This window comes from Anopheles arabiensis, chromosome 3 (assembly GCF_016920715.1).
Source record: "Anopheles arabiensis isolate DONGOLA chromosome 3, AaraD3, whole genome shotgun sequence".
NCBI classification, from domain to species: domain Eukaryota; kingdom Metazoa; phylum Arthropoda; class Insecta; order Diptera; family Culicidae; genus Anopheles; species Anopheles arabiensis.
The window spans coordinates 87,980,512-87,994,103 of record NC_053518.1 but is presented as its reverse complement, the minus strand read 5'-3'; the positions used below and the strand labels follow the sequence as shown (position 1 = coordinate 87,994,103).

Below are 13,592 nucleotides of genomic sequence, written 5' to 3'. Positions count from 1 at the left end.
AATATCTCTCCAAAGGAAAATTCTAAAATATTTATAAAAATTCTTTTTCCTAATTCTGTCCTCTGGAGCGACCACTGTGTCAGCCCAGCTAATGGATAGAAACAACAACAGAAGACAAATATGTAAACATTCCTGCTCGATTGCATTTCGTTTGTCGAATTTGTGAGCATACAGTCGAATTACAGGCTAAAAAACGACACAACACCATGGAAATACGAAACGAAGTGAAGCAGAAGGATAAGGAGGTGGAAAAGAAAAAGTTTGTCGTGCGCAATGCGGCCGACATACAGCGGGCTAAGCTGGAGAAGCTGATGAAGAACCCGGTAAGCAAACTCCAAACACCCCCTGGCGGAGGGCCAACATTTACCGTTTCCCCTTTGATTCGTATCGCACAGGACAAACCCGTCATCATACCGGCGCCGAGCAAAAACCGGGACCATTCCACCGCCATACCGTCGTTCGTGCGCAATGTGATGGGCTCGAGTGCGGGGGCCGGTTCGGGCGAGTTCCACGTGTATCGCCATCTGCGGCGGAAGGAGTACGCCCGCCAGAAGCAAATACAGGAGAAAAGCCACGCCGAACAGCTGGACGATGCGTTTCAGCAGAAGCTGGAGGACAACAGAAAGGCGGCCGAGGAGCGGACGGCGAAGAAGCGGGCCAAGCGGTTGAAGAAAAAGGCGAAGCAAAAGACGCACCACCGGGGCAAGAAGCCGAAGCTCAGCGAAAGCGGAAACGAGGTGGAAGGATCGTCTGACGAGAGTGAGGGGGAAGACGACGGTGACGATGGGCCGGCTCAGAGCGAAGATTCGAAGGACGCGATGGAGACGGACCCTTGTCCTGAGGGGCAAAATGACGCAACCAGCGATGATGCTGCCCGAAAGGAGAGTGTTACAAGTGGGAAGGACGAAACAGCACAACACACAGACGAAACGGCAGAAGAATCAACCGAAAACTCAACACCTCAATCCAAAAACGACGCCGAAGGTGATGAACCAAACGCTGCAGAGAAGGAGCAGCCTCACAGAAAGGAGGACGAAAATACCGAAAAAACGGAAAACTCAGGCAAACAGTAGAAACTGTGTGTGTGCGGTACAAATTAATAAACAATTCATAAGTTAAATAGCAATTGGAATTTTTACTGAGCATTTTCCTTATAAGCATTGAGAACTAATCAAGGGATGAATTCCATTCCGTTGTTCCGAAACTTTCTTAACTAGAAAATAACGTTCCAAGGTAGAAATCAACCGAACGGAATGAACAAAAGGAGGAGGAGGGGGAAAATAATAAAACTTTAAATATATTTGCACTCTCTCGCTTTCTCTCTTCCTCTCTGTCTCTCTTTCTCGCTTTCTCGCTGTCGCTATCTCACTTCTCGCTTTCACTGTCAATGTTTTCCATAATATATATTTTTGTTTCTTCAAAATTATAATCCCGTTTCGTTTGCTTTTTAATAACGCGTAGGTTCTTTTTTTGTTTTGTTTTGTTTTGTTTGTTTAGCCGTTTCTGCTTGCTGTTTTATATCTTTCTTTAAGAATATTATTACAGAACTCTCTATGCGGTCCTTGACATGCACTCCCGGAACGATGCGTGTGTTTGTGTGTGTAACGTTCGCTTTTGCGTGTGTGTGTCTGTTATTACTGATTCCCTTTTCCGCTCTCCTTTATTTTCAAATCACACCTTTCCGTTGAGGTCGTCGTTTAAGATTTAAATTTTATTTACCATGAAGGAAATAAAACCAAATCACGCTCCGGGTTCCACCAGCCAGATGGAACAACGCAGGGAGGCGGGGGCGGCGGTGGGGTGACCTGAAGCCATTCGACGCGTGCCATTCTCACTTGATCTGATGCTTCCGTTTGTTTTATTTTTTTACTCGATGGAACACATTTCATTTCGCTCGTTTCACCTTTTTTCGCGGCTTTGCTGTTCTTTTCGGGGACATTTAGCATTTCGGCACATTTCGAGCATTTGCTGACATTGAGCGCGGCTTAAGAAGAGCCGGGCCATTTCCCCACCCAACGCTTTTCAAGTGACACACTAACGCATCACAAACACATACACACACATACAAATCGCCCCATGTTCGCGTGTCAAGGCGCGCATTCGCTTGCGTATTAGATCGCGTTTAACACTATTCCGCGTATTATTACCGTTGCCTTCTCTCTCGCGCTTAAATCTTTCCCTCACAGCAACGGGTAGAAAAACACCATTATTCGTAGCAATTATAATAGGTAATCATAATAATAGTAGTATTAGCAGTTGTGTGTGTGTAATTATTATGTTTTCGTTTGCAGCTCCTAGCTTGCACTCTCCCTCTCTCTCTCTCTCTTTCTAATCGCTTGCCGCCGGGGGTTCGCGCACCAAGTTTGCGCGGTTCTTTCCTACACACCTCTTGATGTTCTATGTTTTTTCTTCCTTTTTTCTGTGTTTGTTTTCTTCTTCTTCCGCTTGCCATAGCAATTATATAAGAGGGCATTTTAGAAATAGGTTTTAATAATTTAAATAGTATGAAACAAGTCGCACACACTCACACACATTTCCGCAGTTTACACCTTGCTTCCAGCGAGCGGCACCGATGACGCCGTAAAACCGTTGCCGTTTCTCGACGGCGTGAGGGTAGTAGGATGTGATGTCCTATGACCATCTCATCATCACCACCACTCACGCCACTGACACACTCACACACACATCCACATACGATGCCTTCCGTCTTTTCTTGCTCCGGTTTTTGCTGCCAACCAAGTCGACCGATCGATCATCAATTGTCGCACTAGACAGGCACACAACATCTGCAACAGGGTCTGCGTATATAACGTGTTCGTGTTTGTTTACGTGCAGTAACAATATTTACATTATATGAACTGTGAGGGGGGGGGGGGGTTTGTGTGCCGGTTGTAAAGAATAGCAATCGTGAAAGATTGCACCCCCCGCGGCAACCCTTCGAAAGCTCGAAAAGGGTCGCCACCACCACACACGGAGGTTGGTTTATGCAACTCTCGCACACACACACACACACATAAAAACTAACCCGCGACGCGACTGGGAGAGCGTTGATTTGTTCAGCTCATTCTAAAACAAAATTCTTATTAAACTTTACTATTCGCACTATGTACAAACAGCCTTCGACAAAACAAAGCCAATTTTACAAGGATGAAGCAATTAGACGAGTGTACGCGGAGAGGGCGGACGATCGATGCCAAATCCGTCCCTTCCCGGGGATGGGCCCACAAATCTTCTCCGTAAGAGATGACAGAGATATGCAGTTTATTTAGTTTGTTGTTTTGTTCTATTCAATAGTGTCAAGCAAGTTGGTGGAAAACCGCCTCCCAACAAGTAGGGGAATGCAAAAAACTATCAAAATGTGTTCCTTTCAGCAATTTTAAGGTGCAAGTTCCTTTGGACCGTGATAATCATAGATGATGCAACCAATAAGGCAGGCATGGCCAGCAAGTAATCATACAACTCCAAAACTCAAGAGCCAAAGCTCACAAAAGGTGTTAAATGAACACCTTTCTCCCATGCACAACTACATCGTAGCATCGGCAATGCCAAAGCGCTATCATACATGCCAAAGAGTCAGAGATCCACATTGTAACGGCCCGGGGAGCAGTCGGAGAAGAATCGACAGGGAAGAGCACACACGGATGGGGTGGCGCGCGCGCGCGTTGTCGGCGGCTGTTTCGGTTTTGCTGGTGTTTCGTGCGGCTCTCTCGCGCGCACTGGCGGACCATTCGGTTGTTCGGTGAGGTTGTAGACCTGCTTCCGTCTTGACTTAGCGTGCCGGTTTGCTTCTGCTTCTGCCCGAAATCCTACACCATTCTCCCACCCTGCTGCTCCTATAGGCTCCACGCTCTTGCTAATGTTTCAATTTGACGTTCAATATTGTTCCTCCCACCGTGCCCCATTTTTCTTTTTGATAACCGTAAGTATATTGTGTTATTAATAATGCTTGCCTCCCTCCTTCCACATAGATAGTTGCATTGCACTGTGCTGCGCTGTTCAGGCCACCAATTGCCATTATTCCGCTACTGCCTCTCCTCTTTCTGGATTCGCTTTCGCCTCCACTCCGGGTGGTTCGAAACATGTTTTATCCTTTCGCTCTTCAAAGGGGTTTCCCTACCTTCCGCTAGCTAGCAAATTGAGGAGTGAAAATGAGCTCGTGTCTGCCTGCGCTGTACTGCCCTTGCCATCGATTCTGGTTTTTAACGGGCACAAGCGTGTACCACCTACTTCAAGTTTCCTCCTCATTTGATCAGCGCATCGACAAATTGTAAAATGTGTATGTTTCTTTTTGTTGTTGTTGTGTGTATGCTTTGCTCTCTAATAATTATTATATCGTAATGAGTTGCGTTTTCTGTTTCCAATTTGATGTGGCAAAGGGAGTGGTGGTGTAATTGTTGTGTGTATCCACTCTATTAGTGTAGCATTTTGATTTAGCAATAATTGCAAACATGATCTCGTTTTCACAATTCTAACCAGTTTGTCTAAACCCAGAGAAAAAGCTAACGGTTTGCTGGAGAGTTTAACAGCCAGCGGCTCTAAGAAGGAGGAGCACGAAGGAACACGCATGAACCAGCGCTAAAGGTTGGGCTAACGACAGTTTGTGTGTGTATGTTACTAAACATCCGTACCGCCACTGACAATATTCATTGGATCAATATGAGTAAAATAGAACAAAACGTAAACTAATATTGAACTAAAACATCCCTTTCTCCTCTTTCCCTCTCGCTTGTTATCATGTATCATCTATCTTTCACAGTTTTGCTTGCATTGCCTCCGCTCATTGTAAACCCACCTTCTACACCACCCTAAACAGAGGACGGCAACACAAACTGAACACAAACCATGCGCACAGGTGCACACATCGCAATGAAAACGTATCCACGATAAGGATGATGCTGATGATGATGGTGGTGATGACGGTGCCTGCTTGCCGATGCTGGATAACTGTGGTCCGTGGGTCCTCCTGCTTTGCCAATCCACGGATCCTTCCAGGCCCACAATACGGTGTGTGGCTGTGGTTGTTTAATTTGCTTTGCTTTGTCGAAGAGCGAACATAAAACAGAAAGCGCCAATGAGTCTCCCGTTGGACCCACACACACATACACACACACACAAAGTAACAAGCTGCCAGCCAACCTGGGGTAGAGTTGGGGTTAGTTGGTCAGGTGGCGTCGTGTACGGGAGAGGGGGCGGATCGGGGGATTTGACTTAGCGGCACTCCCAAACTTTAACCGTCGTGTCCACGCTGCCGGATATGACGTAAGGATGGGACTTATGCATATCTGCGAAGGAAAAGAGAGGAGGTAGCAATTTAAGTAGAGAAACAACAAAACAACATCCCGAATGGAATCCTCAACACCTACCCAAAGATGTACAGAAATGTGAGTGCGCGTAGAGCGTTTTCATGCAACGCTTGTTGCGTAGATCCCAAATGCGTAGCGTTTTGTCGTCGCTAGCGGAAATCATGTACTTGCCGCCGGGGTGAAACACGATACCACGCACCCAATTGTCGTGGCCGGCCAGCGTAAACAGGCACAAGCCGGAGCTGACGTCCCAAATCTAGAAAAAATAAATAAACACAATCTCATGAGCGAACGTCGGAACAGATGCAACTGAACTGCTATTTGCGAAAGCTACACATACCCTGATCGTTTTGTCTCTCGATCCCGATGCCAGGAATGGGCCTTGGTGTGCACCCTTCTTGTTGTCTGCTCCGGCTGCCTCGTTTATAGCCGCTGCTGCCGATTCCGGGGCCCAGGCAATGCACTCTACCGTATTCTCGTGCTCGCGCAGCTCAGCCTAGAGAGGAAATAGGAAAGGGACCAAAAGGTACAAAAAACTGACTAATTTCATCCCTTGGGCAGGGATTCGTTCCGACATACCTTGCACTCCTTGGAGTTCGTCTGCCATACCCGTACCGAGTGGTCGTTCGAGCAGGAGGCCATCAGCGAGCCGTCCACGTTTACCCGCACCATACGCACCCACTCCCGATGGCCGGTGAACGTCTTGACGCAGTAGCCGCTGGCCACCTCCCACATCTTGATCGTTTTGTCACGGGACGCGGAGAGCAGGAAGTCGCCGGCCGGCACGAACGAAACCGACGACACGTTGTGATCGTGCCCGTGCATTGTCTTGACGCACTCGTACGTCTGCTGGAAATCCCACAGCTTGATCGATAGATCCGAGCTGCAGGAGGCTGTAAGGCAGGGAAGGGAAATTAATCACCACACTCTGCTGTGCGACGACAACGACGACGACGACTTCAGCCGGGACACTTACCGAGCAGCTTGCCTTGCGAATCGAATGCCAAATCCTGTACCGAGTCCGTATGGCCCTTGAGCGTGCGCTCGTATTCGCCCGTCTCAAAGTCCCACACCTTGATCGTGGCGTCCTCCGACGCGGACACCATCATGCTGAAGACGGGATGAAAGACAACGCGCGTGACCGTCGCCCGGTGGCCGGCGAGCGCAAACTTCTCCGGCGGGCGCGGTATCCAGTCGCTCGGCGTGCGCTTCGCTTTGGTCGGGGCGCCCTCGATCACCTCCTTCTCCGCCTCGGACAGCTTCGCCTCCAGCTCCATCACCTTCTTCTGCAGCCGGATGACGGAGGTCCACTTCTTCTCGAGCAGCCCGCCGTACTTGCGCTCGATCTCGTTCGGCATGTCCGCCTCCTTCCGGAACGCTTCCAGCGCGTCTGTGTATCCGTTGCTTCCCAGGTAATCGGCAATCGCTTGGTTACTGTGGGGAAGAAAACAAAGGGGGGAAAAAGGAAGCTGTAGTGTCATCCAACAAAAGGTCTGTCAATGTCATAAAACAATCTAACTGAAACAAAATCCATGTCAGCGTTACGTACTCAATTGTGATAATCAGAGGTGATACTAAAAACGATTGATGTGACATATACATGCTTCGTGACATTTTTTGCGACTATCACATTATCAGCCACTATGTCATGACTTTTTTTACTGTGATCAGTTCTGCAAAATGACACTGACATAGTCATGACAAATTCCGGCTGAAACAAAATCATGTCAGCGTCACGAGCTATACTGTGATGATCAGAGCTGAGACTCAAACAGTTGGTCTGACCATCACATTCTTGGTGACATTTTGTGCAATCAACACTTGGTCGCGACATTTTCTTTTGGTGATCATCGCGATAGTCATGACGCATTTTCATTGAGTATCAGCAATGAGCATCAAGCGCTACCTTTATGTTCATTGTTTTCGTTGGTGAACATTACGTGATGCTCATGACATTTTGCAGCACTGGTGTCCAACGAATACCACCAACGTCCTTCGATTGCGAGCCATTTATGCATCTAACGTTCGTCCTATTTGATTATCTTTCGATTAACATTTGCATAGATCAAATGCACCCGTCTATAGCCTTCAAGAGTAACCTTTACCTCTATGATACTTCTATTAAATGAAGATTCAAACTGGAATCTCTTCCCAGACTACGCCCAACACCACACGAGCCTTAAGCGGAAGAGCTAAATAGCAGCATTGCTCGCCTTGTCTCACCCGTTCTCCTTCACACTAACTGTATATTAAACGATAGATCTGTAGACACGATGTTACCAAAAATATGCCTTTATCTCTAACCACAATTCATCATTTTCTCATTCGTAACAGCCCCAAAATAATAAATGGTGACGCATGTTTTGCCATGATCGCATCATCTTCCATCCAACCGGACTCGCTAGCTCTAACCTGTCTGAACTTCTCCATCAATCCACCCAGCCGGCCCTCTATTCATCGGTGTTCGTATTCATATTCACCCGCCCCGCTCACCATTCATCGTTTCAGCCCGACACGAGCATTTAATCATAGTACAAACATGATACAAGTCATGCTTCGTTACCTTTTGGCAACGATGGTTTTCGATCAACCATATCCCTGGCGGCACCGTCTGACACAAACCAAATTTTAATCACAAACCTCAAACGAGAGGCCGCTTTCGACACCGATCAAGGAAAGGTCGATCACTTCCGCGCGCGCTAGGGGCTCTTCCCAATTTAAGACACTATTCAACGCAGGTCGGACGAGTCTGGGCCATCGCAATAAACAAAAACCCTTGGATCGGTAGCTTAAAACATGAGCTATAAGACAACGCTCGCGCCAGAGGATTTAGTAGTATGCAGCTGATGGATCGATCTCCGTCCCAATATATTTAAAAACAAATTCTCATTTCAAAATTAACACACTCCAAGGACGCATAAGCGCCTCTAGAAAAAAAACCTTAAAGCGTGTCCCTCCCCAGTCTAATTCTGAATAGAAACAAAACATTTTGAGGGCACACTTCTTGTGGTGTCTCTCTGCTCTCTCTGTGACCTTAGTTTTTCTTCGTGCGAACTCACGCGGTGTGCCAGGCAAGCGGTCCCCACACACAAAGACAATGAACTGGTCCAAACAGAAGTCAATCTCCGTGACACTAAAGCGATCCTATTTTAGCAATGTTTACATTACAACAAACCGAAGGTTCTCCTCCGATAGCGAAAAAGTGAACGGAAAATTGAAAATCCAATCTCGAGCAACGGAGTTTTCACGAACCCACCCGAAACGACGGCCACTATTGTGTGTTCCTTTTTGGAAGTTAATTTTGATGATTAACGAGGGCGGAAGGTGTTGTTGTGCTAGAGAAACCACGTTCTACCTGCTACTTAACGACCCTACTATTCACTTATCTTTGCTTCCATCACACGTTTTGATTGATTGTTGGAGGTTTGCAACAGCATGATGGCTCTGGTGTTTTGATCGATACGCTGGATTGCATCAAATTGGGCAGAATTGATCGTCGATCGCAACCACCAAGAACGTGCCGAGAGGAAATCGTGCTGAGGGCGAGACGTAGACTAATCTACCCAGAATCGATTGACCAATCGATATTGCACACACACACACACACCCGGGGAGCTGTGCACATCAATTTCCGCAAACCATAAATCATCGATCGTGTGATTTTTCATCAACTTTTGAAAGAGTTATTTCCGACCGAAAAAGGCGGCGGCGGAGCGATAGAGAAGAGCTGAAGCTCATCGAGGGATACGAGCGCAGCGGAACATAATGGCACATTAGTCACTCACCGAACCGCGCGCTCCGAAGTCCACCCTGAGGCCGGATTGTCTAACGGTGCACCCGCGCGCGCGCTTGAGCGCGATCGCTTTACGGATCAATTCCGACCTCAGGACACATGGCAGGCGGCAGAGCAGTGCCGGCAGTAACACCCTCTGCACTCGGAAGACAGGCACGGTGTGTTATAACGCCTCATTGCACCCGGCGGCAAATTATAAACACCCCGCCTCCGTCCTTCGATCCGGTGAGTTTCCGATCTTCTCCCTCCGGTGCGCAGGGTGTCGGTAGAGCCTGTAGTCTGTAACCTCCGCAGCGCTACGGTCGAGAGGTAGAGCAGTGAGACTCAATAGCAAATGACCGTAGAAAACGGTTTCCAGTATCGTCGCCCTTCGATTGGGGCTCGAAAATCACAAACGAATGCAAAATCGATCATCACCCTCCTCTCTCCCTCCTTACTGGGTAAGAAACCCCTCTAACCTTCCGTTGCCCATTGCACTGTCCTCTGCTGTGGCGGCGAGATCTGTATCTTAACAGAACGGAACGGATTTCAATCTTGTTCGCGATGCACAATTCGGCACGGTGATCCATCCGCTACGTTGCTAGCTAATAGACTGGTCTTGCCCGGCGGTGTACTAGGACAGGTACAGACACCTGCAAACCCCTCTGCTAAGAGCGCTAAGTCGTCATTACAAGCAGCAGTTTTTACTTAAATTGGTAAATCACGCTTCGATTCGTAAAAAAAATCAATCTCCCGCGCCCCGTGCGATGATTGAGGGTAAAATTATGAATTGCACTCACTCACTGTGAGCGAACTCCACACAGCGCCGCAACAACAAACGACCGATTGAGTGCGATACGCCCTTACAACAGCCAACAAGTGCCAGCCCGACCCCGATACAGATTATTTAAAACAGCATCATAATCGGCGCAGGGCGGAGGGCGGGATCCGCCCCGATCATCGTTCCGATGCTGGCGATCGTTAACGCGCAGGTCTTTCGAAAGTCGGATCGCACACGAAAACGCCCACCATTTCACGTGGCGCGGTGGGCGGTGGCGGTGATCGCGCAGTCGCGCGTCCTTTAAGTCATCAAAGAAGGCTGGGCAGAGCATATTGGCAAGGTGGCGGTGGAGTAAGGGCGTGCACCCGTATATATGCAGCACTGCTACGTGTACGGGCGCGAATGGGGGACGGTTTTGCACCGATTGCCTTACATCTCGTGCATGATCGCGACATAATCACACACCGATACCGGTTAAATTTGCCAGAACTATCACAGATCATTGAACCGCCACTGGGCTGGTGCTGCTGCTGCTGCTGGCATCAGGGCGACCTTGGCGGGGTAAGATTCCTCGCGATGTGGTTTTCTCCCTTCCAACGGAGTGGTGTTGGTTGGTGCCCGGCGATTAGTTGACGTAGGGAAAGAGTCAGAGAAAATTCCACCATTCGCTGCGCACTCCTAAGCCACGATGATGGCAGTGACGGCGCACTCGGGCAGGGGTGTCAAACCGAGCAGAGTACGTTTGGGGGCAAATCAAAGAACTAACCAACTGCTTAGTAAGAGCGTTATATGTAAAGATCAAATGCCTATTTAAAACATAAAAATAATTAACACATACATGTTTATCTCAAACAGTATTTTAACAAAAATACATTGATCAAATAAATTAATCAAAAATAAGTAAACCGTTGGATTTAAATTATAAAAATAAAGGAAACAGAATATAAATTTTCTTGTTGTTCAATTTATGTTGTGTTACTGATTTAATTTTTAGGACTTTTTTACATCATTGAAATAGTTTTGCAATATTATTCTTATTAGACTTTTTTTTTTCATATTATCACCTCGTTAAATAAAAAAAAATCAAATAATCATCAAAAATATATTATTTCTAAACCTTTGACATTCCGACAAACTCTACCGTGAGGTGAATGTTTCGCCGCAAAAGTTAACATACCCATCCGAGGCCTACCAGTTGCCGTTTCCACCATATAAAGTGCATGCAGATTGCAACACTTTTTCCGCGGTTGTACCGTACTTGTCTCTGCGCTCGCGCCAAGAGATTAGGGAGCACCACAAAGAACACATAGGCTCCTCTCTCTCTCACGAACCCCCGGTTTGGGCCCGGGAATGCGAAACTAGCCATATACTAAGAACCGGTCACGAAAACTGCGCGCTAGAATTGAGCTACCTAGCACGGCGCATGGAATAGGTTGAAATTCGCACATAGACACACACCAAAAAAAAAACCCCCCAAAGCGGGGTGACAGACAGAGAACTTGAGAGTCCGCGAAAAACAAACAAGTTTTCCGCCGTTGACCGACAAAAGTGCAGCGGCAAACGGTGGGGAGTGTCGTCGGCCAGTTTTACGCCATCTCGATCAGCGAGTAGCGAGTGAATGCACACAAGCACGCAACGACCACCACGGGCACGGCGGCGGCGTAATTGAGAATCGCTCTTGTTCCGATGCAGACCTTCGCCGCACCAATAAGGGCTTCTAACGTTTGTCTCTAGTGGCTCAATTTACGTCCAGAAAGGAGACTAAAACTCGCCCACCAGACTAAGGTGTAGAAGTGTGTAGTAAGGGGGCCCACCACTATACACAGAGGCAAATGATTGGCTCATTAATCATCCTAAATGGTCGTTTCCTTCCTATGTGCGCAAGTGGCAGAAGCGTTTGCGAAATTAAACGATCTCACAAGATAAGGGAAACCACCACAGCCCGCACGATAGTGGATAATTTGCAACAACAACACACATGTCGTTGAACTTTTGCGTTGAAGTTGGTAAAGCAAACGGCACCAAACACAGAGCTTGCCGTGTTGCCAAATAAACAAACTAAATGGTGGAAAAAAGGGCTTAGAGTATTTACTACATCGGCACTCCATTCGGCCGAAGGAAGACTGGGTGAAGCATTTAACAGATGGCCTTTGTGCAAGCATACCCGAAAGCGGCCGGTGAGGAAGTGAAGCAGTACCCACATAGAACTAGAATATCCATTAGAGTGGCAATTCTTCGGCGGCTTCCCTCGCAGGTTGGTTGCTGCAGTCGAGCCCAACGTGTTGCAATCGATCGAAACTGGTCAACTGGTCATGCAACGGGCACGAAGAGGCAGTGCAGGGGTACAAATTCTTCGATGTCATTCGGTGAGGCAATCGTTCTTGAGCAGTCGTTCCCCCACTCCGTCGTTTGGCTTTGCTAGTAGCAAGGGAGAGCGATGGCGCACAACAACAACAATTGCCCAGCTTCATTAGCGCAAAAAAACGTTATCTTAATATTGAGGTTTTGGGGGTTGTTCAAATTAAATTTAAATCGACAGAACAACTAATTAGCGAATATTATATGATGGGAATGAATAAATACTTTAGATACCAGCCAAATCTTTTAATTCCCACGAACATTAAATGAAACATTAAGGTGGAAGCTTTGACGCCATTAGTGAAGGCGGAAAAGTACAGGATGTTTAAATCAATTTCGTAGAATCATTCATCTAATTCGTCTAAAATCTGTAGTTAATTTAAATTAAGAAAATAAATAATGTCATTTAATTTATACGAATAAAAAGCGAATAAGCAGAGAAGCCCAACTTGGGGAATTGATTTGACATGTGTTTAGCACTACTAATCTTCAAAGAGAGTCTTATAAACGCAAATAATAAAAGAAATACACGAAAGACTTAAAGTGACGAACCGACGCATGGGCATCTGACATTTATTTCTACAGTTCCCATCCTACTTTAACTAAACAGAAACACATACAAAGCTTTTCCGTCTCTTCTGTACTCTAATCGCCGTAGCGACATCTTGCATCCTCGCTTTATGTACGGTTGCAAAACAGCAAGAAATCGATCCCATACGCGCCCTGCCTAATGCCTAAAACACATGAGGAAAAACCGCTCGCAATTTCAAGCGTACGATCTTGAAAACCCACAAAGGCAGCAACCACTAACACGGGGCTACTACTAACAGCAACCGCGAAAAGGAACAGGTTAAACCACCGTCCAAAACAAGAACCAACCACACATAGCGGAGGGTCGTCTTCTCTGCTGTGAGCAGCCAACCTCTTCCTCCAAAGTTGCTAGTTCCACATGGTATACATACAGCAGCAGATCGAGATCGTTCTATACGGCTGCACTCTTTCGGTGCAAGTGCAACTGCACTCAGGCCAGCATCCAACCACCAAATCCAGACATCTACTATACCCTCTGGCTTGGCAAAGAAGGCAGCTTCTAATGGGTTTTCACGAGCGTGCGCGCGCGAGCGCTCGGGTTGGCTACCGTTTGCCGTTCGCATGCCGCGCCGCGTGTTCAAGGACACTCATCTAAGCGGGGACAGCGTACGCCCGTGTGGCTCGATCTGCGATACGCGATCGTGCGCAGATATACCGTCGTCGTGGTGTGTCACCGTTACGCCGCGCCCGCTACACCAAACACCCGGTAAGGCGCACGCTGCGCTCACTAGTTCTACCACCATATCCCTTCCCTTTTCGTACCAGTCGGCTTGCATACGTCACACAT

The 13,592-nt window shown here is 47.4% G+C and overlaps 2 protein-coding genes across 9 annotated transcripts in view; one reads left to right on the top strand and one right to left on the bottom strand.

Annotated features, from left to right (window-relative positions):
• Positions 1 to 87: 87 nt before the first annotated feature.
• On the top strand, positions 88 to 1,126 carry LOC120904631 (PRKR-interacting protein 1 homolog). The gene is made up of 2 exons (XM_040314797.1): positions 88 to 323; positions 396 to 1,126. The coding sequence occupies exons 1-2, from the start codon at positions 207 to 209 to the stop codon at positions 1,071 to 1,073; spliced, it is 795 nt and encodes a 264-aa protein (XP_040170731.1). The 5' UTR covers positions 88 to 206; the 3' UTR covers positions 1,074 to 1,126.
• LOC120904627 (lissencephaly-1 homolog) overlaps positions 1,112 to 13,592 on the bottom strand; it is a 53,862-nt gene continuing 41,381 nt past the window's right edge. For all 8 annotated transcript variants that reach the window (XM_040314788.1, XM_040314786.1, XM_040314792.1 and 5 more), the window contains 5 exons: positions 6,280 to 6,737; positions 5,883 to 6,196; positions 5,644 to 5,799; positions 5,364 to 5,559; positions 1,112 to 5,282 (listed from right to left, as the gene is read on the bottom strand). In XM_040314788.1, coding sequence (XP_040170722.1) covers positions 5,209 to 5,282; positions 5,364 to 5,559; positions 5,644 to 5,799; positions 5,883 to 6,196; positions 6,280 to 6,737 — 1,198 coding nt within the window. In that variant the 3' untranslated portion in view covers positions 1,112 to 5,208. The remainder of the gene's footprint in view (positions 5,283 to 5,363; positions 5,560 to 5,643; positions 5,800 to 5,882; positions 6,197 to 6,279; positions 6,738 to 13,592) is intronic.